General features: G+C 42.6%; 1 protein-coding gene and 1 non-coding gene across 4 annotated transcripts in view; one reads left to right on the plus strand and one right to left on the minus strand.

Moving 5' to 3' along the window:
* Positions 1 to 6,129, plus strand: part of LOC111023210 (NADPH-dependent pterin aldehyde reductase) — a 33,875-nt gene extending 27,746 nt beyond the window's left edge. Inside the window, exon 6 of one of the 3 annotated variants that reach the window (XM_088117068.1) lies at positions 5,886 to 6,129. In XM_088117068.1, coding sequence (XP_087973194.1) covers positions 5,886 to 6,003 — 118 coding nt within the window. In that variant the 3' untranslated portion in view covers positions 6,004 to 6,129. Of the gene's footprint in view, positions 1 to 2,625; positions 2,699 to 5,885 lie in introns of those variants that run through there. The other 2 variants (XM_088117067.1, XM_088117069.1) reach the window with 2 other exon arrangements.
* A 12,905-nt stretch (positions 6,130 to 19,034) lies between these two features.
* On the minus strand, positions 19,035 to 19,141 carry LOC148209027 (small nucleolar RNA R71). The gene has a single exon (XR_015787478.1). It is a non-coding gene; the product is annotated as a small nucleolar RNA R71 (small nucleolar RNA).
* Between the last annotated feature and the right edge of the window lie 5,795 nt (positions 19,142 to 24,936).

Consider the following 24,936-nt stretch of genomic DNA (forward strand, 5'->3'; position numbering starts at 1 on the left):
GGACAGTATCTAGATGGCGTATGGATTACTGCAAGCTGAACAAAGCCACAAAGACGGACCAGTTTCCTCTTCCCTTCATTGACCAAATGTTGGACAGGCTGACAGGTCAAGACCATTACTTCTTTTTAGACGGCTACAATGGTTATAATCATATTACAATTGCTCCTCAAAATCAGTAGAAGACGACCTTTACATGTCCCTATGGACACATTCGCTTTCAGAAGGATGTCCTTTGGGCTTTGTAATGCTCCAACAACGTTTTAGATGTGCATGATGGCTATCTTTTCTGACTTGGTAGAATCAGTGGTAGAGGTGTTTATGGACGACTTTTTGGTGTTTGGACAGTCATTTGTAGAATGTTTGGGCAACCTGAAGAAGGTGTTGCAAAGCTGTTAAGAAACAAAATTAGTCCTTAATTGGGAGAAGTGTCACTTTATGGTGCAAGAAGGAATTGTGCTAGGGCACAGAGTCTCCAACAAGGGCATAGAAGTGGACAAAGCAAAGATCGAGGCAATCTAGAAGTTGCCCCCACCCGTGAATGTTAAGGGCATTCGCAGTTTCTTGGGCCATGCTAGTTTTTATCGTATATTTATTAAATATTTTTCAAAAATCTTCAAACCTCTTTGTTCTTTGCTTGTGATTGATAAAGAATTTAAATTCACATCTGAACGTTTGTAAGCTTTCAATACACTAAAGTATTCCTTCACCCATCCTCCAATAATAACATCTCCAGATTGGAATCAGCCTTTCGAATTAATTTGTGATGCCAGCGACTATGCTGTAGGAGTAGTTCTTGCTCAATGCAGAGGAAATCTCCTGCATCTGATATATTACGCCAGCGAAACTTTGATCGAGGCACAAATTAATTACACCACAATAGAGAAAGAGCTTTTAGCAGTGGTGTTCGCATTTGAAAAGTTCAGAGCATATCTGGTAAGGTCAAAGGTGATTGTTTACACGGACCATGCTGCTCTGAAGTATTTATTGACAAAGAAGGATGTTAAATCGAGGCTCATTCGCTGGGTTTTACTACTGCAACAATTCGATATAGAGATCAAGGACAAGAAAGGAACAGAAAATTTGGTTGCTGACAACTTGTTCAGGTTGCGTACTCTGGAATGCTCCAAACATGAGACGGAAATTAGAGGGACCTTCCCATATAAGCAAGTGTTGGCTATTGGAGTTCTGAATGAAGATGAGGAACCATTGTTTGCACATCTAGCCAACTACATTGCTAGTGGAATTTTGCCAGCGGACATGAACAAGCAACAATTGAAAAGGTTTTTGTATGAAAGTAAGTTTTATTTGTGGGATGACCCATATCTCTATAGAATTTGCCAAGATAAAGTGATTAGAAGATGCATTGCCAATGCTGAAGCACGCCAGGTGCTAGCTAAATTCATTCAGCACCATACGGTGGCCACTTTGGAGGGCAGCGAACAAAAGCAAAAGTTTTCTATAGCGGATACTTTTGGCCCACCATTTTTAAGGATGCATATGAGCTAGTGCAGCATTGCGATGAATTTCAAAGAGTTTGAAATATTTCCAAGAGGTCAGAGATGCCTCTCACATACATCTTAGAGGTGGAGCTTTTTGATGTATGAGGCATGGACCTCATGAGACCATTTCCTCCATCTAATGGAAACCTTTTCATTTTATTAGCGGTCGATTATGTATCAAAATGGGTCCAGGCAGTGGCATGCGCCAACAGTGATGCCAAAGTAGTAGCAAAGTTTCTCCACAAATAAATATTCACGAGATTTGGTACATCCAGAGATGTGATCAGTGACGAAGGCTCCCACTTCATGAACAAAGCTATAGCATCTCTCCTTGCTAAGTATAACATCAGACACAAAGTATCCACAGCTTATCACCCTCAATCAAATAGGCAAGCTGAGATATCTAATAGAAAAATCAAGAGCACATTGGAAAAAGTGGTTAACACAAATCGAAGAGATTGGGAGATGAAGTTGGACGATCCGTTGTGGGCTTATCGCATATCATTCAAGACGCCTCTGAGCACATCTCCATACAAATTAGTTTTTTGGAAACCTTGCCATCTCCCATTGGAGCTGAAGCATAAGGCCTTTTGGGCTGTGAAGAAGTTAAATTTGGATTATGTTGTAGCAGAAGATGTTCGCCACTTACAATTGCTAGGGCTTGAAGAATTCCGCAGAGACTCTTACGAAAATACCAAGTTATATAAGGAAAAGACAAAGCGATGACACGATGCAAGAATCAATCCTAGGAAGTTTGAAAAAGGACAGCTAGTGTTGCTTTTCAATTCAAGACTCAAACTATTCCTATGGAAGCTCAAATCGAGATGGTCAGGTCCATTTTTAGTTTCACATGTTCCCACATGGAGCAGTAAAGGTACAAGAAATGGATTCATGAAGAGAATTTACCGTGAATGGGCAGAGGCTGAAGCATTTCTTTGGCGAGAGCGTGGTGAGAGATGCTAGAGCTCACCACTTGGACACAAATTGAGAAGCCAACAACGAAATAAAGGGAGCAGGATTTAATGATTAATTATTTTATTGCTCCCCAGTTTTGAATTAGAAATGTAGAAGTTTAATTGTTTAATCTGCCATTTTCAATTTTAATTTGCTTTTATTTTGGTTTTAGGGGGGAAGTAATTAAAAATCAAGTTAAGTGGATAACCTTCAAAAAGGGCATGCAGTGATGACGACGTGACGTCACTGACACGAAAGAACAAGGTAAATGAGAGCGTCATGGCGTGGCAGACATGCAGAAAGGTATTTATAGCAGATTTCGACTTCCAATGAGCGAGGTAATTAAAACTTACAATTTTTTTTGGAAAATATCATAATTGCTAGAGATTTGGAGGGATTTTATTTTTCATTTTGGGGGAAAATTTTATTTCCATTAATTGGAAGAAAATCGTGGGAGATATTTTTCTTTAATGTGCCACACCAACTTTCTGTTTTTTCTTTAAGACCCACGTCTCCCTCATTCTTTTCTCCCCACTCTGCACCATAACCGTACCTCCCCTTCTTCTTTTAAGTTCCCAAAACCCTCATCTTTTTCCCAAAACCCTAGTCCACAATGCCTAGAATCAAATACAAGGCGAATAGGAAAAGTGTATTGAAGCTGGAACTCGCAGTAAGCTCTGGGTCGAGCGGCAACTTCAAGGAGGCCACTGAAACCATCCCATCGAAGGCCTCTGATGAACAGAGCCCCGCCCAGCAAAGCCCCACCAGCTCGGAACATACTTCGGCTGACGCTGAGTTTCCGCCACCGCCTTCTCTTGTCGTCAGCCTTCGGGTAAATGTCCCTTACCCTACTACCTCCTCCTCTCAGACGCAGCCTGACAAGCCCTTACCTGCCAGCGAAGGCCCAGAAAAACTCACCGCTCATCCTCCTCTCACTGAAAACCCTCCCGCATTACTAACAATCCACCCCCTCCACCCACCCTTCCATAGACTCCATAACCCTCGACCACCCCTTCCTCAACTTCCACCATCCCTCCATCTATCCTCATAGAAGAAATCAATCCTCCCCTCGAAATCCACACCTCCTAATGGACCAGCTTCGCGAACTCGAAAGAGCAACTGACCAGCCCAATCTGTCCCAAGCCCCAACCCGGCTCAAAAAAGGAAAACACCAAAAGTGCCTCCCCCACCCCTGTCAAAGCAAAAGCCACAAAATTCGATTATGCATCTGAAGGGAAGTGTCGCACCCGGATGGTCTCATTTTCCCAAATTCCTCCAACATCGAGCTCCTTCTAGCGCATCACGGTGGTCCCTGCTGGCCAGGCGGCGATCCAGAAGTTCGTTGATCCAGAGGCGAGAGCGAGCTATAGAGTGATAAAGACAAGGGACTTGTACCCTGGAAAAAGGGTTTTTGGAGGCGGAGATGCCCCAACTTGTGAAGGATAGGGCCGCACGATTAAAGTGGAAGCATTTCTGTGCTCCCCTATGCCCGTTTTGTCGGAGCTCGTAAGGTAATTATACGCCAACTTTGACCCTGACAGAGTGGGGCACACTATGGTGCGGGTCGTAAGAATCGACTGGACACCAGAGATCATCAACAAGCAGCTTAAGCTGCCCAACAATCCAGAGGCTGAGTTCAATGCTATCATCCAGCCTTCCTCAATGCGGGAGCATAACAATGCCCTATGTAACGCCCCGAGTCCCTCAGGTTAGCCAGTCTCGAATCAGGAGATTTTCATTTTTTTTATTTAAACATTAATTAAATTTATATTTATCGGACTCCGTGAGGTTGGTTTTGTCTTAAGTTGGGATGTATTTCTTTCTTGGCTTGGTCATGTTGGGCCTTTTGGGTTGGTTTGGTTTTAAAACAAAGGAAAAGAAAGTTAATAAAAAGAAAAGAAAAGAAAACACATAGTGTTCCATCGTCTTCTCCCTTTTCTTGCCCTAGCCGCCGTCACCCCCCCTCGTTGAGTTTCTTCTCCGATGACCACTCCTCACGGAGGCAACTGTAGCGGCGGCGTCTCCTAGAACCAGCAGCAGCGCGACCCCTCGGCGATCTCCATCGGCGGAGGTTCGCGAGCAACGGCAGCGTGTTCAAACTTCAGCAACGGCAGCCCGCGAAGACAGCACCCCGACGTCCCGACGATCCATAGCAGAGCGGCGCGACCTTCTCCTTTGCGGCGTTCGAGCAGCGGCGGTCGGCGACCCATTCGTAGCAGGTACAGCGGTGGACGGCGGCGTGTTAGACCGGACAGCATCGGCGACCGGCGATTAGCAACGTCGCAGTCGAGTAGATCCGACGTGTTTCCCCTCCGACGACCTCGAACCTCACGGCCAGCACCCGAGCAGTAGCAGTTCACGGCGATTTCCTCGTTCCGATACATTTTGGCATTGACCCACAACCATTCGAAGCCCGATTTAGGCTACCCACACCTTGGCGAGCTAGATCTAAGTTACCCACACCCATACGAAGTCGATTTTAGTGGTAATGAGTCATTTGAACCCTCTTAGAATTGATTTCGAAGGCTGAATAGTATACGTAACTTGCTGTATTTTTTCTGTTTTAGTGCCTAGGTGTGAGATCGACGCAAAACTTAAGGGCGCGGTTGTGAGTAAGTAGACAAAGGGCGTGTGCATGCGTTAATGTGTGTTAGATGGTTTCTAATGTGCTGGTTTTGTGGTGTTTAATATTGATTTTGATACGCTAGTGTGCTAGGTAACTCTCGTTTGTGTTAATCTGTATACTTGGAGTAGTGTTGAATATTTGTCGGTGATAATGGTGTAATTTCTGCTTTGCTAAACTGCTGAGAATTGTTGTGGGGATGTTTGTTGTCTGAATATGCATGAATTGTCAGTGTGTTTCGTGTGTTTTATTATATATAGCAATGTTTATTGAATATTGATGTTGGATATTAAGTGTTTTGGGTGAACTGTGTTGAGCTCTAATTGTTTAAAAATTTGCTTGGTTATGCTTTGTTGTGACAAAACTCATTATGAAGCTGTTGTTAAGAAATGTTATATTGTGAAAGCATGATTGGTTTATTATTTCATTATTAGAATGTTGTTTATGTTGTGGAAGCATGCTGAATTGTGTTTTTGAGTTGAAAAATGCATGGGTCATGGCTTAAAAAGCATATAGTAAGACTCTGGCGAGAGTTGGATTCTTGGGGAAAGTGAATGGGTGAGTGTCAGGGCCTCGGGTATAAATGGTCGGGGGCTGATACGTCACTAATTGAGTATCGAGGCCTCGGGTAAAAATGGTCGAGGGTCGTGATTACGCTTGTTTACATGCGTAAAAAAAGGGTTTTAGATGCTGTTTTTACTATGTTTCAGCTTTGTTTCGGATTTTTCTCGGTCGTTTGAGTTCCAATTCATGCAAAATTCATATATTATGGTTTGTGGTTGGCTTATATTGTATTTATGACATTTTAGGACAATTTGGGAGTGCAAATTAATCAAAAGAAGCAAAAAGACGGAAAAACCTACATGGGAGGCGCCAGGCGCCTGCGTGCCTGCAGAAAAACTGGTTTTCTTCCAACTTTGCCCTTAATGAAACGCGTCTTCCAATGCGTTTTGGTGGTTCCAACCGATGCATACGTGTAGAAGAAGTGTTCCACTATCAGTTTGAGCACGATTTGGTCAGTCAAAGGAGTTGGAAATGGGTGATTCACCATCATTTTAGGACCTACCTAACCAATTCTGCACAGCTATAAATTCCAGCAACTTCTCCACCAAATTCATCAAGCCTTGCTTCCTTCTCTTGATCATTTTTAGTGTTTCTTTGTTGCTTTCTAAGTACTTTTGAGTTGCTTTCATTAGTTGCTTTTGGTTTTTAAATCCCGAGCACTTTACATTCTTTTATTGAGCTTTGTTTTGTTTCCATTTGTACTTAGTTATTTTCTACTTATTCAAATATATAAAAATCTAGCACTTTGCTTATCTTCTCTTTGTCTTTACTTTATTTTTAGTTAAGAGAGTTGTGTTTTTGGAGGAAAGAGCACGTGACACTCTCCCTTGCTTGAAAGAGAAGGGCGAAGCTCTCAATCCCGATAAAAACTCTCCGTTAGTTAACTCTTGTTTTTCACACATGCATTCCACATTCAACCATTTTACTTGCTGTATTTTCTTCAATATGTCTTTCTAAATTCCCGTCTCTAGCCCGGTTATGGATAGTTAGCCTTTTATGTCTAAAAAGGGTTGCTAAGAAGTAGTGTTTTTGTTTTCCATTCATTGCTCAACATGTTTTCCCAAAAAGTTAGGATTTAGAGAAGGCCACTGTAAGTCTTAACAAGTCAATACTGAAAAGGTTGCTTATTTGCATTGTTGAGTGGTTAAACCGAGGAGAGGAGCGCCTTAGACATAAGGGTTCCGCTTAAGTAGCCTAGACATAGGACCTTAACCCACGTTGGAGCAGAAGCCATTGCCGTCGCATTTGAAATATGCGTATCTAGGGGATAACGACACTTTACCAGTTATTATAGCTTCCAATTTATCACCTACTAATGAATATTCTTTATTGCAGATTTTGGAGAAGCACAAAAAGGCCATTGGATGGACGATAGCAGATATCCGAGGGATAAGCCCGGCCTTTTGCATGCACAAAATTCTATTGGAAGAAGATGCTAAGAATTCTATTGAGAGTCAAAGGCGGTTGAACCCGAAGATGAAAGAGGTTGTAAGGAAAGAAATTCTTAAATGGCTTGACGCCGGTGTTATATACCCAATATCCGACAGCAGCTGGGTAAGCCCAGTACAGTGTGTACCAAAGAAAGGGGGTATAACCGTGGTGGCCAACGAGGAGAATGAGCTCATCTCAACCCGAACTGTGAGCGGGTGGAGAGTTTGTATTGATTATCGCAAACTCAACAAGGTAACAAAGAAAGACCATTTTCCTCTCCCGTTTATTGACCAGATGCTCGACCGTCTGGCAGGTAAGGATTTCTATTGTTTTTTAGATGGATATTCGGGTTATAATCAAATTACTATTGCTCCAGAAGACCAAGAGAAGACAACATTTACGTGTCCGTATGGTACGTTCGCTTTTAGGCGAATGCCCTTTGGACTATGCAATGCACCCGCGACTTTTCAGAGGTGTATGATGGCCATCTTCTCTGACATGGTAGAAAATATTCTAGAGGTTTTTATGGATGACTTTTCTGTTTTTGGAAATTCTTTCGACGCTTGTTTAGTTAATTTGGAGAGAGTATTGGAGAGATGTGGACAAACAAACCTAGTCCTAAATTGGGAGAAGTGTCATTTCATGGTACAAGATGGTATTGTTTTGGGTCACAAAATTTCCAAGCAAGGAATAGAGGTAGACCACGCTAAGATAGACATCATTTCAAAGCTACCTCCTCCTACAAATGTCAAAGGGATTAGAAGTTTTTTAGGGCATGGGGGATTTTACCGCCGCTTTATAAAAGACTTTGCTAAAATTTCTAAACCCTTGTGTCAATTGTTAGAACATGATAGACCATTTGTTTTTGATGATGACTGTTTAAAATCATTTGAAATGTTGAAAGTTGCTCTAAGTTCAGCCCCTATAATTATCGAACCTAATTGGGATTTACCTTTTGAGCTCATGTGTGATGCCAGTGATTATGCAATAGGAGCTATGTTAGGACAACGTAAAAACAAGATCTTGCATCCTGTGTATTATGCTAGTAAGACTCTGACCGGTGCACAACTCAATTACACTACTACTGAAAAGGAACTGTTAGCAGTTGTGTTCGCCTTTGATAAGTTTAGGTCTTACTTGATAGGCACAAAAGTCATTGTTTTTACTGACCATTCTGCTTTAAAATATTTATTTGCTAAAAAATATGCTAAACCACGTTTGATACGGTGGATTTTGTTACTTCAATAGTTTGATATTGAAGTTAGGGACAGGAAGGGTACTGAAAACCAAGTTGCTGATCACCTGTCTAGATTGGAATCCCCGCTCTGTGATGATGGAATTGTTATTCGTGAACAGTTTATTGACGAGCAACTCTTGCGAGTTGATTCAGTCCCGTGGTATGCCGATATAGCAAATTATTTGGTAAGTCGAATAGTTCCTTATGAGTTCAACAAGCAACAGGTAAAGAAATTTCTAAATGAAGTTCGATGTTATCGTTGGGATGAGCCTTTTTTATATAAGCTAGGACCTGACAATATCTTACGCAGGTGTGTCGCAGAAGAAGAGCACGAGGCGATATTAGACGCTTGTCATATGTCTCCATATGGAGGACATTTTGCAGGACACAAAACCGCAGCCAAAGTTTTGCAAAGTGGGTTCTTTTGGCCCACTCTGTTCAAAGATGCACATAAGTTTGCCCAGGTTTGTGACAAATGCCAACGGACAGGTAATATATCTAAACGCCACGAAATGCCTCAAACCCCGATCCTGGAGATTGAAATATTTGATGTGTGGGGTATAGATTTTATGAGTCCATTTCCATCTTCTAATGGTAAGCTTTATATATTGTTAGCAGTAGATTATGTTTCGAAATGGATAGAAGCCATTGCAACTGCTACCAATGATTCCAAAGTTGTTATTCGTTTTCTGCAAAAGCACATTTTTACGCGTTATGGAACCCCGCGTTGTCTGATAAGCGATGGGGGGGCTCATTTTGTGAATAGGTCTATGCAAAAGTTGCTGACTAAATACAATGTGCGTCATAGGGTTGCAACAGCATATCATCCTCAGTCGAATGGGTTAGCCGAAATATCTAATAGGGAGATAAAAAACATTTTAGAAAAAACTGTAAATCTTAACCGTAGGGATTGGTCTTTTAAGCTTGATGATTCACTTTGGGCATATAGAACAGCATTTAAGACTCCCCTCGGCATGTCCCCCTATAGGCTAATCTTTGGAAAAGCATGTCATTTGCCTCTTGAGCTAGAATATAAAGCATTTTGGGCTACTAAGAAATTAAATTTTGATTTGTTGGCTGCAGGTGAAGCGAGGAAGTTACAATTGTTGGAATTAGAAGAACACAGGCACTTTTCTTATGAGAATGCTAAGTTGTTTAAGGAAAAAACTAAACAGTGGCATGATAGGCGTCTTCGGCCGAATAATCTTCAAGAAGGTGATCTGGTTCTGTTATTCAACTCTAGGTTGAAACTTTTCCCTGGAAAACTTAAGTCTAGATGGTCTGGTCCCTTTCAAATTTTTAAAGTCTACCCATATGGGGCAGTGGATGTAGTTGACTCTAAGGGAAATGTTTTTAAAGTAAATGGGCAGAGACTTAAGCCGTATTTTGGAGAACCAGTGGATAGAGGAAAAACCTCTATTCAACTTTCAGGTCAATAAATTTTTGCGAAAAATGTTTTTTCCTTCTTATCCGTTTTTTAAAGAACAAAAGTAAAGGAAGGAAGTCTTTGTATCTTGTATTTTCTCTTTGTTTCATTATAAAGTTTTTCTTATTAAGAGAATGTTTGTGAAAACGTTGAAAAAAAAAAGAAAAAAAGAAAACGTTGAAAAAAAAAAATAAATCACGCAGGCGCCTGGTGTCACAATCGCACCTTTTAAAGCAGCTCGAGCGATTGTGCGGCACTTGCTCTAGCTCAAACGAGCAAGTCAGCCGGGAAAAACTGTAAGTTGCGGACAATCTCGGTCGTGGGTCTAGCCTCCGCTCACGTTTTAGGAGAAAATTGGTTTTAGAAAACGTGAGGGAGAAAAACAGTTGAAAACATCTTTAAAACAAGTATTGTAGACATTGGATGCAAGAAAGCTTTGATTGCAAGAAAGTATACAACACTTGGTCGGGGGGAGGTTTGATGACTACTTGGTCCCCCCTAAGGTACATTATAAGGCATTTTTGGTGTGGCAGGTGTAGACGTCCTAAGTGGCGAGGAGTCACTCGGTGGCCTACAGGGCCCGTGTGAACTCCGATTGGCTTGAAATTTGGCGTGCTTACATATCTTACTAATACACACCTAGTTCCAAAGCCGCTCGGCCAAAATCCACCTACAACCCCAAAAACCCGATACAAGAAAATTACACTAGAAAGCTTTAAAGACATGAAAAGAAAGCGAGTGGTGAGGATGGTTTGGACATGCGGCCATGGGTAACACACCCTGGACAAGCATGCCCACAACATTCTCCCCCACTTAAATGGTTGACGTCCCTGTCAACTGCTGCAGCTTGAAGTCCTCGATCTTCGTCTTCCAGGCTTCAAGGTCTTCTTCTCGTTCCCAGCTGGTCTCTGCATCAGGTAGGTCCTTCCATTTGACGAGGAATTCTCGAACTTTTCGAACGGGTCTCCCCACCTTTCTGGTTCTCTCTGCAAGGATCTCTTCTGCTTCTTTGTCTTCCTTCTGTTTGAAGTCGATGGCGGGCCGCACAGCAGCATTGCGTTCGTCATCCTCAAGGTCGGGGTGGTAAGGTTTTAAATTGCTCACGTGGATCACCGGGTGAATCTTCATCCAAGCTGGTAACACCACCTTATACGAGACACTCCCCACCTTCTTAACGACTTCCACGGGTCCCTCGTACTTTCTCACGAGTCTCTGGTCTTTGCGTCCTCGGAAACGAATCTGTTCTGGCCTCAACTTGATAAGAACTTTGTCGCCTACTCGAAATTCGAGAGGGCGTCTCTTGCGGTCGGCCCATTTCTTCATATGCTTGGAAGCTTTTTCCAAATATGCTCGAGCAATTTCCGTCGTCTGCTTCCATTCCTTTGTGAAGTTGTGGGCTTGAGGGCTTTTCCCCGCATACGGGTGGTCAAGAATATGTGGCATAGACGGCTGTCTTCCGCACACAATCTCAAAGGGGCTCTTTCCTGTTGAGGAACTTGTCTGGCCGTTAAAACAGAATTGAGCCACATCTAACAGCTGGACCCAGTTCTTTTGTCTGGCATCGATGAACTGACGCAGGTATTCCTCAAGCATGCTGTTGAATCTCTCTGTCTGACCATCAGTCTGTGGGTGATAACTCGAGGAAATGTTCAAGCTTGAACCCAGAATAGAAAAAAGTTCCGTCCAGAAGGTTCCTGTAAATCGGCCATCCCTGTCGCTAACGATGTTCGTCGGAACTCCCCATAGCTTTACTATATGTTTGAAGAACAGTTGCGCTGTCAGCTCGGCGGAACACGTTTTGGGAGTCGGAATGAAAGTTGCATATTTGGAAAATCGATCGATAACGACAAGAATGGCTTCATGTTCTCCTACCTTGGGCAAGTGAGAGATGAAGTCGAGCGACACACTCTCCCATGGTCTCGTAGGAGTTGGTAGGGGTTCAAGCAACCCTGCTATTTTAGTCCTTTCTACCTTATCTTGCTGACAGATAAGACAGGTCTTCGTGTATTGCATCACATCTTCCCGCATATTTGGCCAAAAGTACCCCTTTTTCAGCAAGGCGTAAGTCCGTTGCCACCCCGGGTGACCAGCCCATAGTGTATCGTGACACTCATGTAGGAGCTTCTTTCTCAGGTCTCCCATTCTTGGCACGTACAGTCTGTTTCCTCTTGTAAATAATAGGTCCCCTTCAACCCAGAACTGGCGGGTCTTCCCGGTCTTAACCGGCTCGACCACAGTTCGGGCGGAGGGGTCTCTTTGAAGATACTCTCTAATAAGGTCACGGATCGACCCGTCCACTTTGCTGGCGTGAATGTGGGCTAACATGCACAGGGCCGCATGTTCTCCTTTACGGCTAAGAGCGTCGGCAGCTTGGTTGGACTTTCCTGCCTTGTGTTCAAACTTAAAATCAAACTCGGCTAACAATTCCTGCCACCTGGCCTGTTTGGATGTTAGCTTAGGCTGATTGAAGAAGTGGCAAATTGCACTGTTGTCCGTCTTTACCACAAAATATGAGCCCAACAAGTACTGCCTCCAAGACCTGAGGCAGTGAACGACGGCTAGCATTTCTTTCTCTGATACGGTATAACGTCGTTCCGCATTATTCAGCTTGCAACTTTCGTAAGCGATCGGGTGACCGTCTTGGAGAAGGACACCACCTAACGCGTAGTCTGAAGCATCCGTTTCTACTTCAAACGGCTTCGTCACGTCGGCTAGCCCAAGTACTGGGTCTTTCATCATGGCCGCCTTTAGATCTTCGAAGGCGTCCTGACTTTCCCTCGACCACATCCAGGTCATTCCTTTCTTCAGTAACTCTGTCATTGGGGTGGCTCTCCTTGAGAATCCTTCGATAAATCGTCGGTAGTAGTTGGCCAACCCTAAAAAGGAGCGCAACTCGGTCACAGAGGTGGGGACTCTCCATTCTTGGATCGCCTTTACCTTATCTGTGTCCATACTGATTTGCCCTTGTTCGATCACGTGGCCAAGGAACGTGATCCGCTTCTGTGCGAACGCACACTTTTCTTTCTTTACGTATAGCTGATTCTGCCTTAGTTTGTCGAAGACCAACCTGAGATGGATCTGTTGTTCTTTCAGCGTCGGACTGTATACCACTATATCGTCTAGATAGACTACCACAAGCTGATCGAGATATTCGTGAAAGACCTGATTCATCATAGTACAGAACGTGGCAGGGGCATTCGTTAATCCGAAAGGCATCACGAGGAATTCAAAAGCCCCATACCTCGTCACACAAGTAGTTTTAGGCTCGTCACCTTCTGCAATACGCACTTGGTAGTAGCCCGACCTGAGATCCAATTTCGTGAAGTATTTAGCTCCATGTAATTGATCAAACAGGTCGGTTATGATTGGGAGGGGATACTTGTTGCGAACCGTGACTTTGTTGAGGGCTCTATAGTCAATGCACAGACACAACGTCCCATCTTTCTTTTTCTGAAACAGCACAGGGGCTCCGAAGGGAGCTTTAGCTGGGCGGATAAACCCAGCGTTTAACAACTCATCTAGCTGTTTTCGGAGTTCGGCTAACTCCGGTGGAGCCATCCGGTACGCATTCTTTGCTGGAGGTTTAGCTCCTGGAATGAGCTCGATTTCGTGGTCAATCCCTCGTCGAGGAGGTAAGGTCTTCGGTAAACTATCTGGCATTATGTCAACATACTCTCTCATGACAACTTGAATTTCAGGTGGGACATCTCTTGTCTCCACCGGCTGTTCGACCATCGGAATGGCCATAAAGGTAGGTTCCTCCCGGTTGAGGCCTTTCTTCAACTGTAACGCGGATATCATCCTTATGCCACCAGGTTGTTTGATGCTAGCTGTGACCACAGTGGGACTATTACTAGTGACAATCATACACTTGGCCAGAGGCATCGGTATGACTTTATGTTCGATGAGGAATTCCATCCCCAGTACAACGTCGAAGTCGTCCATGCGAACTACTACGAAATCGACACTGCCTGTCCACGTCCCTAATTTCAACGTCATTCTTTTAGAAACTCCCACAATGGGTAGAGCTTCGGAGTTGACGGCCTTCATCTTACCCGTATCTTTCTCAATAGTCAATTTCAGTCGGTGGGCTTCCTGTTCTGATATGAAGTTGTGGGTTGCACCTGAATCCACCATGGTGCTCTTTGCAGGGTTACAATTGATCGTAGCATCTACGAACATAAGCCCCTTTTCGGACGTTCCTTTGGGTCCATTGACCCTCTTTTGAATGGCAGATAGGAATTTTAACGCCCCCATTCTAGGTGTTTCTTCGTCTTCTTCCTTCTCACAATCCGTTCCAACTTCAGGTTCATTGCACGACTGAACGGATGCTTGAAGGGCAGTAAGGGCAGCTCGGTGTGGGCATTCAGCTACCCGATGGGGACCTTTGCACAAGAAGCATGATATCGGCCTTTGAGCGTTTTGACTTTGTGGATAGGGTCCTCGGGAAGGACCGGGATTCGGGCCTTGAGGTCTCTTGTCAGCTCCCCCATTCTTTGGGGTAAAGGGTTTGAACGTCTTGTTTCCCCCAATGGGGTTTGTAGCATTCTTTTTTGGGTGGGATGGTTCACTGCTATAGTCTAGCAATCTTTCGGCAGAGGCCATGGCGGTGGCAAGGTCTTGTACCCTTTGTTCATACAGCTTGGTTCGGGCCCACGGTTTCAATCCTTCGATAAAGACGAACACCTTGTCTTTCTCTGACATGTCGCGAATATCCAGCATCACGGCAGAGAATTGTTTCACGTAGTCCCGGATTGTTCCAGTGTGTCGGAGTTCACGTAGCTTCCTTCTAGCCATGAACTCGACATTGTCGGGGAAGAACTGACCCCTCAATTCTTTCTTCAGATCATCCCAGTTATTGATCGTGCATCGACCATTCTGAATGTCGTTGACTTTAGATCTCCACCACAGCTTTGCATCATCAGTAAGATGCATGGTGGCCAAAGTCACTTTCATCTCTTCTGACGTTGTCCCTGTAGCCTTGAAGTACTGTTCTACGTCGAACAGGAAGTTCTCGAGATCTTTGGCGTCTCTATTGCCATTGAATGGTTTGGGCTCCGGGACCTTCAACTTGTTGAACCCCATGTTCGCTTGGTTGGGAGCTTGATTTCCCACGGCTCGCATGGTTAGGTTCACTCTAGTGCTTATTTCCGTCATCTCAGCTCGGAGGGTGTCGATGGTCACTTTGAAGTCTTCTGTCATTTCGTTAAACAATTGCATCATTGCCGAATGCGAGTTGTTTAACTCTCCCATACGTACTTCTATCTGTGTGTTTGGGTTCGTGGGACTATCTCCACGTTCGAAGCAACCAGGACGTGTAGCTTTGCTTTCTATGGTCTCAACCCTCATGGCTATATCTTGAATCGGCAACCCGTCTACTCGGGCATTCACTGCGTCTATTTCTCCAAACTTCTCGGAGAATTCATCAACTCGCGCCTCCAGCAGACGGAGGGAATCAGGGACTTCTCTTAGGTAGAGAAGTTGTTCTTCTATCTCTACCAGTCGGTCGACGTGCGACTTGCTCAGTTGTTTTGTCGTCGACATGGTTCCGGACTTTTTTCGGGTCGAGGAGCTAACCTGGCTCTGATACCACTTGTCACAATCGCACCTTTTAAAGCAGCTCGAGCGATTGTGCGGCACTTGCTCTAGCTCAAACGAGCAAGTCAGCCGGGAAAAACTGTAAGTTGCGGACAATCTCGGTCGTGGGTCTAGCCTCCGCTCACGTTTTAGGAGAAAATTGGTTTTAGAAAACGTGAGAGAGAAAAACAGTTGAAAACATCTTTAAAACAAGTATTGTAGACATTGGATGCAAGAAAGCTTTGATTGCAAGAAAGTATACAACACTTGGTCGGGGGGAGGTTTGATGACTACTTGGTCCCCCCTAAGGTACATTATAAGGCATTTTTGGTGTGGCAGGTGTAGACGTCCTAAGTGGCGAGGAGTCACTCGGTGGCCTACAGGGCCCGTGTGAACTCCGATTGGCTTGAAATTTGGCGTGCTTACATATCTTACTAATACACACCTAGTTCCAAAGCCACTCGGCCAAAATCCACCTACAACCCCAAAAACCCGATACAAGAAAATTACACTAGAAAGCTTTAAAGACATGAAAGGAAAGCGAGTGGTGAGGATGGTTTGGACATGCGGCCATGGGTAACACACCCTGGACAAGCATGCCCACAACACCTGGCGCCTGCCCTGTTTTTCCAGCATTTCGAAAACTCTCAGGTTCAAGAAGTAGTGCAACATATCTACAACTTAAAGGCTTCATTGGATTTTGCGGTTTTACCTTCATGGCCTCCAGCGCTAGCTGCTATCCTTGGTCATCCATCTCCCAGTATTGACACTGATCCTAGTCCACAACCTCCGACTTCATGAAGGGTAGGTTCCTTCTTTGCTATTTTTTGTGTTTTCTTCTTTTGGTTAATGACGTAGTTTGCATATTCTAGCATTACTACGCATGTTTTTTTGTATTGATTATGTTTCGAGCTCAGTTGAAGCATGAATAAATTAGTATCGTTTATCTTCTGATCACTTAAAGTATGCCTTCACTTAACCTTAGTTTAGCTTTTCACATGCCTATTTTGAAGCATCTGTGCTGTGCATGTGATTTCATGTCGATGATGATTATAAGAGATTGTTGAGTTTTCTGTTCTATGCCTGACTAAGCTTTGAGCTATTTCCTTTGTTTATGTGATAAACTCATTTTCTTTTATGTCTTTTTGATCTTTACAGACTTTAAGCTTTTTCTTTGCCCCTATATAGGAAGTCCTTGTCCTTTTTACTGTTAAGCCTTTTTTTTCATCCGATGCAAAAGTCTTTTCCCAGTGAGGACACTGTCTCTCTTAAGTTTGGGGGGGACAGTCGTTGTGTCAGTCGTTGTTTCAAAAAGATAAGGTGTTATTTATATTTAAAAAATCATGCTATTTTCTTTTGAAAAAGAGTCAGTTGGAAAGAAAGAAAATGTTGAAAAAGCACTTAGCTAAAAAAAAAAAAAAAAAAAAAAAAAAAAAACAAAAGAAAGAAAGAAAAAAAAGTTGCAAAAGAGTAAAAAGAGTCTTGTTGAGAGAAAATAAGAGTGGGGCAAAGACTTGTGTTAGAAAGAAAAGAGCGGTAAAAACAATGAGAGTTAAAGAAAATCTATTTATGATTCCCGAGTCCTACTGTAGACACCCATTTAGTTTTAGGTTGGGTGTTGACTTTGAAAATAGCAGTAAAGATGGTGATAAGTGACTTCGTGTTTCTCATTGTTGTCGTTTTATGACCTAGCTGTTAGTTCAAAGTCTTTCTACGAGTAGCTGTGGTTGAAACCGATGTTAGTGTGTGGAAACCTCAGGGGCTAGTAGCCGGTCTTTCAGATGTAAAAGTCTTAGTGTAAGAAGGGAGTGTGCAGATTCCTTAGGGGTATTTGAAAACGTTTTCTGTTTTTGAAAGAGAAAAAAAAGATTTTGAAAGAAAAAGTTTTTATCATTTCAAACTTGGTTTATAGTGACTAAGTTTACAAAGGCAATAGAATGGTAGGCTTTGACATCTTTTCCCTGAGACAAATTATGATTGAACATCTCGGTTGCATTTGCTTTTCCTTGTCCATGTGTTAGAAAGCTGATTAAAGTTGCTAGGTTTTGCTTGAGGACAAGCAAAAAGTTAAGTTTGGGGGTGTGATTACGCTTGTTTACATGCGTAAAAAGAAGGTTTTAGATGCTGTTTTTACTATGTTTCGGCTTTGTTTCGGATTTTTCTCGATCATTTGAGTTCCAATTCATGCAAAATTCATATACTATGGTTTGTGGATGGCTTATGTTGTATTTATGACATTTTAGGACCATTTGGGAGTGCAAATTAATCAAAAGAAGCGAAAAGACGAAAAAACACCTTGGGAGGCGCCATTCGCCTGGGATGCCTGCAGAAAAACTGGTTTTCTTCCAACTTTGCCCTTAATGAAACGCGTCTTCCCATGCGTTTTGGTGGTTCCAACCGATGCATACGTGTAGAAGAAGTGTTCCACTATCAGTTTGAGCACGATTTGGTCAGTCAAAGGAGTTGGAAATGGGTGATTCACCATCATTTTAGGACCTACCTAACCAATTCTGCACAGCTATAAATTCCAGCAACTTCTCCACCAAATTCATCAAGCCTTGCTTCCTTCTCTTGATCATTTTTAGTGTTTCTTTGTTGCTTTCTAAGTACTTTTGAGTTGCTTTCATTAGTTGCTTTTGGTTTTTAAATCCCGAGCACTTTACATTCTTTTATTGAGCTTTGTTTTGTTTCCATTTGTACTTAGTTATTTTCTACTTATTCAAATATATAAAAATCTAGCACTTTGCTTATCTTCTCTTTGTCTTTACTTTATTTTTAGTTAAGAGAGTTGTGTTTTTGGAGGAAAGAGCACGTGACACTCTCCCTTGCTTGAAAGAGAAGGGCGAAGCTCTCAATCCCGATAAAAACTCTCCGTTAGTTAACTCTTGTTTTTCACACATGCATTCCACATTCAACCATTTTACTTGCTGTATTTTCTTCAATATGTCTTTCTAAATTCCCGTCTCTAGCCCGGTTATGGATAGTTAGCCTTTTATGTCTAAAAAGGGTTGCTAAGAAGTAGTGTTTTTGCTTTCCATTCATTGCTCAACATGTTTTCCCAAAAAGTTAGGATTTAGAGAAGGCCACTTTAAGTCTTAACAAGTCAATACTGAAAAAGTTGCTTATTTGCATTGTTGAGTGGTTAAACCGAGGAGAGGAGCGCCTTAGACATAAGGGTTCCGCTTAAGTAGCCTAGACATAGGACCTTAACCCGAGGTTGCGACTATTTCCATCCTAAAACTAAGATATCTCTCATAATAGACATATTAGGGAATGTCTTAGGACTTTGAACTTGCTTAGACATAAGTCAAGTGAGAAGCGTAGTCGTTGGTTTCTAAAGTAAAATGTATATTGTCCTTAGCATGTCCTTGATTCTTTGATGGCTAACTTGAAGTAATTCGGGCTAGGTTTTATTATTATAAGTCCAAATCCCAAATCCAAACCATTATTTGTGACCACTTCCCATTTTACAAGAATCACTCATTCCAACATTCACTATTCTTTAAAACTTTAGAGTTTGGAAATTGTTTAGAAGTCCTTGAGGATCGATACTTGGATACTCCGTCCATTTTATATTACTCTGACAGGTGTGCGCTTGCATCTATATAATTGTTACCACGCTTAGCGCGTGCGTTCAGCATAAACGCCCAGTCATCCATCACCACATGGGGGTCGTTAGTGGAGAAGTTCTTAACAAAATTCTTCCCACCTACTCGCCACGCTGATATCAGAGAGGAGATCATCTCCTTTAGACAGTATGATCGTGAACCTGTTCACGAGGCGTGGGAGATATTTAAAGAACTAATCAGGAAATGTCCGAACCATGGTTTGCCGGCATGCATCCAGATAGAACATTTCTTTAGAGGTTTAGATCATCCTACTAAGATGATGCTAAACAATGCTGCCAATGGAGCCTTTACAAAGAAGACATTCAACGAGATAGTTGAAATCCTAAATGACTTAGTTTCACACAACGAACTATGGTGTTCGCAAAGATCTAGGGCAGCACCAAAGAAGCAAGATCCAGCTGGAGTTTTGGCTCTGGACATTGCGACCTCGATGCAAAAAGAGATGGTTACAATGAACCAGAGGCTGAAAGAGATGGCATTGGGAATAAAAAATCCATTAGCCACGCCGATACAACCTGTGCAGTCGGATTATTGCACTCCTGCCCCTGTTTGCCAAGTCAACGATCTCATTTGTTCATTTTGCAGTGAAAACCATATTTATGATAATTGTCCACATAACCCTGCTTCCGTTTTTTATGTAGAACATAGGAACAATAGGAACTTTAACCCATATTCGAACACCTACAACCCAGGTTGGAGGCACCACCCTAATTTTTCATGGGGAGGTCAAGGAGGTTCGAGCGGTTTTAATCAAGGGCAGAGCCAGCAGAACAAACAGTCCTATGTTCCACCTAAACAGCAATACATCCCGCCACCGCAACAGCAGTACAATCAGAGAACACAGACTCCACCAGTTCAAAATAACAACTCAAATCTTGAGAATATGATGAAGGAGTACATGGCCCGAACCGACGCAGTGATACAATCCCAAGCGGCATCAATGAGGAATTTCGAGACCCAATTGGGACAGCTCGCCAATGAATTGAAGAATAGACCACAAGGTTCTTTTCCAGGCCATACTGAATTACCAAAACGAGAAGGGAAAGAACAGTGCAAAGCTGTCACCCTTAGGAGTGGACTGGCATATGATGGACCAACAATGCCAACAACAGATGTACAGATTTCGTCCACTGAACCAACTGTAAAGATACCAGAAAATTCAACAACACTAGAAAACGAAAATACTAGAAAAGGTAATGAGGACACCCCGAGTGTTCCTCCACAGGTACAACCTTCTTTTACCCCTACTCCCCCGTTTCCCCAAAGATTAGTTAAGAAAAATAATGATTCCCAGTTTAGAAAATTTTTAGATATTTTAAAACAATTGCATATAAATATACCATTAGTGGATGCTCTAGAACAGATGCCAAATTATGCTAAGTTTTTGAAAGATATAGTTTCTAGGAAGAAAAAGATAGGAGAACATGAACTGGTAGCCATGACAAAATGTAGTAGTGAAGCTGTAGGCATCCCGCTACCCATGAAGTGTAACGATCCTGGCAGTTTTACCATTCCATGTTCCATAGGAGGAAAAAACTTAGGTAGGGCATTATGTGATCTAGGCGCTAGCATTAATCTTATGCCATTATCAGTTTTCAAATCTTTAGGCATAGGAGAAGCTAGACCTACTACGGTTACCCTCCAACTAGCAGATAGATCTATCATAAGACCTGAGGGAAAGATAGAAGATGTTTTAGTCCAGGTGGACAAATTCATTTTCCCTGCAAACTTTATCATTCTAGATTGTGAGGCAGACTTAGACGTTCCCATTATTTTGGGAAGACCATTTCTAGCCACTGGGGATACAGTTTTTAATGTGAGGAAGGGAGAAATTACAATGAGGGTAAATAATGATGAAGTTAAATTTTAACGTTCTAGACGCCATGAAATTATCAGGAGACTTTGAAGAGTGTTCTGCTATAACTAGCTTGAATCCTGTTATGTTTGATGAGTTTTATGACTTGTTAGTTACGGAGATTGAAGAAGAGCTTGATAAGATGGCAGAAGGACCGGAAGATGTGACTAATCCTATTGAAAAAATACAAAAAGAAGAATGCAAGTCGTTACTTCCGTCCATAGTGGAACCACCCACTTTGGAGCAGAAGCCATTGTCGTCGCATTTGAAATATGCGTATCTAGGGGATAACGACACTGTACCTGTTATTATAACTTCCAATTTATCACCTACTAATGAATATTCTTTATTGCAGATTTTGGAGAAGCACAAAAAGGCCATTGGATGGACGATAGCAGATATCCGAGGGATAAGCCCGGCCTTTTGCATGCACAAATCTTATTGGAAGAAGATGCTAAGAACTTTATCGAGAGTCAAAGGCAATTTTCTTATGAGAATGCTAAGCTGTTTAAGGAAAAAACTAAACAGTGGCATGATAGGCGTTTTCGACCGAACAATCTTCAAGAAGGTGATCTGGTTCTGTTATTCAATTCTAGGTTGAAACTTTTTCCTGGGAAACTTAAGTCTAGATGGTCTGGTCCCTTTAAAATTTTTAAAGTTTACCCATATGGGGCAGTGGATCTAGTTGACTCTAAGGGAAGTATTTTTAAAGTAAATAGGCAGAGACTTAAGCTGTATTTTGGAGAACCAGTGGATAGAGGAAAAACCTCTATTCAACTTTCAGGTCAATAAATGTTTGCGAAAAATGTTTTTCCTTCTTATCCGTTTGGAAAGAACAAAAGTAAAGGAAGGAAATTTTTGTATCTTACATTCTTTTTGTTTAATTATAAAAAGTTTTGCTTATTAAGAATGTTTTTGGAAAACGTTGAAAAACAAAAAGAAAGAAAGAAAAAAAAAAAACATTGAAAAAATTTGACGCAGGAGCCTGGCGCCTGCCCTTTGCGAAAAATAAAAATCACGCAGGCGCCTGGCGCCTGCCCTGTTTTTCCAGCAGTTCGAATTTCTTTTTTCTTCGTGATTTGGGTTTCATTTTTCGATTTTTATGGGTTTTATTTTGGGTCAAACATTAATCCTTTGTGATTTAAGTTTCAAATCTCTCCTTGAACTCAAAAATACTTCAATTCTTGTTTCCCTAATCTTATTTGGAATTCAAACTTATTTTTTTCCTTTTAGGTTTAGGAAACCTAGTTGAACTTAAAACTCAATCCCTTTCCATTTAGGATTTAGTTTGGGGAAAGCTTTAAATAGACCCATTGCCTAAGCTTTACAATTCCACCAAAACCCACACAACTCTCTTCTTCCCCTTGTTTTTTCGGCAAAACCCACTCCCTTCATCACCTTTGTTTTCGATTTTCAGCCACCAGCAAAAAAGAAGAAGAAATTTCCAGCATTTGCTTACATCTATGGCTTCTTCTTCTCAACATACTTCACTTCCTACCTCTTCTATTCAAGCTCCAAATGCCACAAACATTCCTTTTCCACCATTGGAGAATTTCCAACACCACATGGTTTCAGATTCTAGGCTAGCTGCTGTTAGGGGAGGAAACCCGCTTCAAACATTTGAATGTCCTCCATCCCAACCTCCTACACAACATCCTATAATGAGCCCACATGGTTATGTTAATTTTCAGCAACTACCCACCTTTAATATACCTCAAAACAGTGAGTTTAGGGCTGAAAATCCTCAACAACTTCCTCCAATGATCAATCCGGGTATGTACCAACCGTTTATGTTTAACCCGGTTCCTTCCTATCATTTTCCCTTGTCCCAAATGCAAATTCCAGCTAGTGTTCATCCTTATGGAATGCCAAACCCATCTACTCTATTTCCTAGCCTTCCACCTTATTATGGAATGGGTCATTGGGTACCTCCACATAATTATGGGATGATTTCACCTAGGGTTCCCCCACCACCTCAACTTCCATTCCTAGAAAGAGGACCTCAAGCACCACAATTGAACCCTAACATATTGAGTACCTTTAACATGGGACAACTAAAACCCTTAGAGCCTCCTAGGATGTCAACCCCAACCAATATGCCAATGGATGCAGGAGATGAGCATGGAGGAGAGCAAGAGAAGAGCCATAGCCATAGGCTAGAGCCCGGGGTGTTGATAGGGCAAAAGAGGAAGGGCAAGGAGGTGATGATAGACCCAGAAATTGAGGAAGATGGGAGTAGTAGGCGTCTGACGCCTAAGGATTCATCTATGGAGAACAGGGACGAGGAGCAGTTTTATTCATCTCCATTGATTATTACACCGGAAGATGGTAATAATGATTTTCTACTGGTTTCACGAGGCCATTGTTCAAATATACCGGGAACAGAGGATACCGAGAACGACGTGGTGAGAACAGATACTCAGGAACCTTCCCCATTGGATACACCTACAGAAGGAGCGTTTTGTAGTCACCAAGAGTTGCCTACTGGGGCAACTGGATCTACTCCGTTGGCAACAGATGAGTATGTCACACCGATGGCCACTCTAGCAGGGGTTAAGGGATGCTCACACTATTCCTTCTAATACAGTTAACCCGCTTGAGTGTGATACAGGTAGATCCAAGGCTGGGGAGAATAGTACTCAAGAACCTACCAGCGAAGAAGATCCTGAGGACACACAGACGATAAGGGAAATGTTTCAATACAAGAGGCAGGAGAGAAAGAGTTCAAAACGTCGTGCAGTTCATGCTAAGAAGCCGACAGTGCCCATGAATGAACCTAAAACGAGAGCTGCGAAAGCTAAAGCAGCTGAAGCTAAGAAGAAGGTAGTGGCACCTGGGCCAGTTGATACAATTGAACTGGACTTGTGTGAGGGAGAGGAGGTCGAGACGAAATGGAACGCGGCAAATTTAGCCACTCGAACTTCATTAATGAAATCCCGTAAGATTATGACAGAATTGGGTTTCGACCTCAATCTAGGAGATGTGCCTGATGATTGGAGGGAGACCGCTAGAGACAAAGAATGGAGACCACTCGTTCAGCCCATACAATGTGAGGCTTTGGAGTTAGTCAGAGAGTTCTATGCTGCTGTCCATCCCCAGTCACATATAGCCATAGTGCGCGGGAAGGAAATACGGTTTGATGCCACTCAGATCAACTACACCTTTAACATTAAGAATATCAGAGATGCTGTGGGCAATAAGATGTTAGTGACTCCGACTCTAGCACAGCTTGATGAGGCTTTAGAATGTGTTGGGAAGCCCTCTGCCACTTGGGATTTGACTACTCATGGCAAGGTACGACTAAAACCCGAGGATGTTTCCCTAGCTGCCGCAGGATGGTTATACATAGTCAAAAACAGAATTCTGCCAACGGAGCATGATGAGCATGTCACTCAGGATAGGGCCCTGCTCGTTTATGCCATGCTAAAGGGCATAGATGTGAATTATGGAGAATTGATTAATACCAGTATCCATGAGTGTGCCCACCGAACACGTGGTAAGCTTTATCACCCACGATTGGTCACTTCTTTATGCTTGCGACAAGGTGTACAGCTCCCTGAGGATCAAGTTAAGAGAGATACCCCAATTGTGGAAGAGAAGAATATTCGGCGTATTATCGCCCATGCGCTACAAAGAAGGGAAGGTACTGGGATGTCTCCTACATCGGAGATCCGTCGTCTTCGAGAGGAGAACCAACAGCTGCGAGATCAGGTTCGAGAAGTCGTGCAACATATCTACGACTTGAGGGCTTCATTGGATTTTGCGGTTTTACCTTCATGGCCTCCAGCGCTAGCTGCTATCCTTGGTCATCCATCTTCCAGTACCGACACTGATCCTAGTCCACAACCTCCGACTTCATGAAGGGGAGGTTCCTTCTTTGCTATTTTTTGTGTTTTATTCTTTTGGTTAATGACGTAGTTTGCATATTCTAGCATTACTACGCATGTTTTTTGTATTGATTATGTTTCGAGCTCAGTTGAAGCATGAATAAATTAGTATCGTTTATCTTCTGATCACTTAAAGTATGCCTTCACTTAACCTTAGTTTAGCTTTTCACATGCCTATTTTGAAGCATCTGTGCTGTGCATGTGATTTCATGTCGATGATGATTATAAGAGATTGTTGAGTTTTCTGTTGTATG

This window comes from Momordica charantia (assembly GCF_013281855.1).
Source record: "Momordica charantia cultivar OHB3-1 chromosome 9 unlocalized genomic scaffold, Mcharantia_2.0 BLBB01000009.1, whole genome shotgun sequence".
Classification (NCBI taxonomy): domain Eukaryota; kingdom Viridiplantae; phylum Streptophyta; class Magnoliopsida; order Cucurbitales; family Cucurbitaceae; genus Momordica; species Momordica charantia.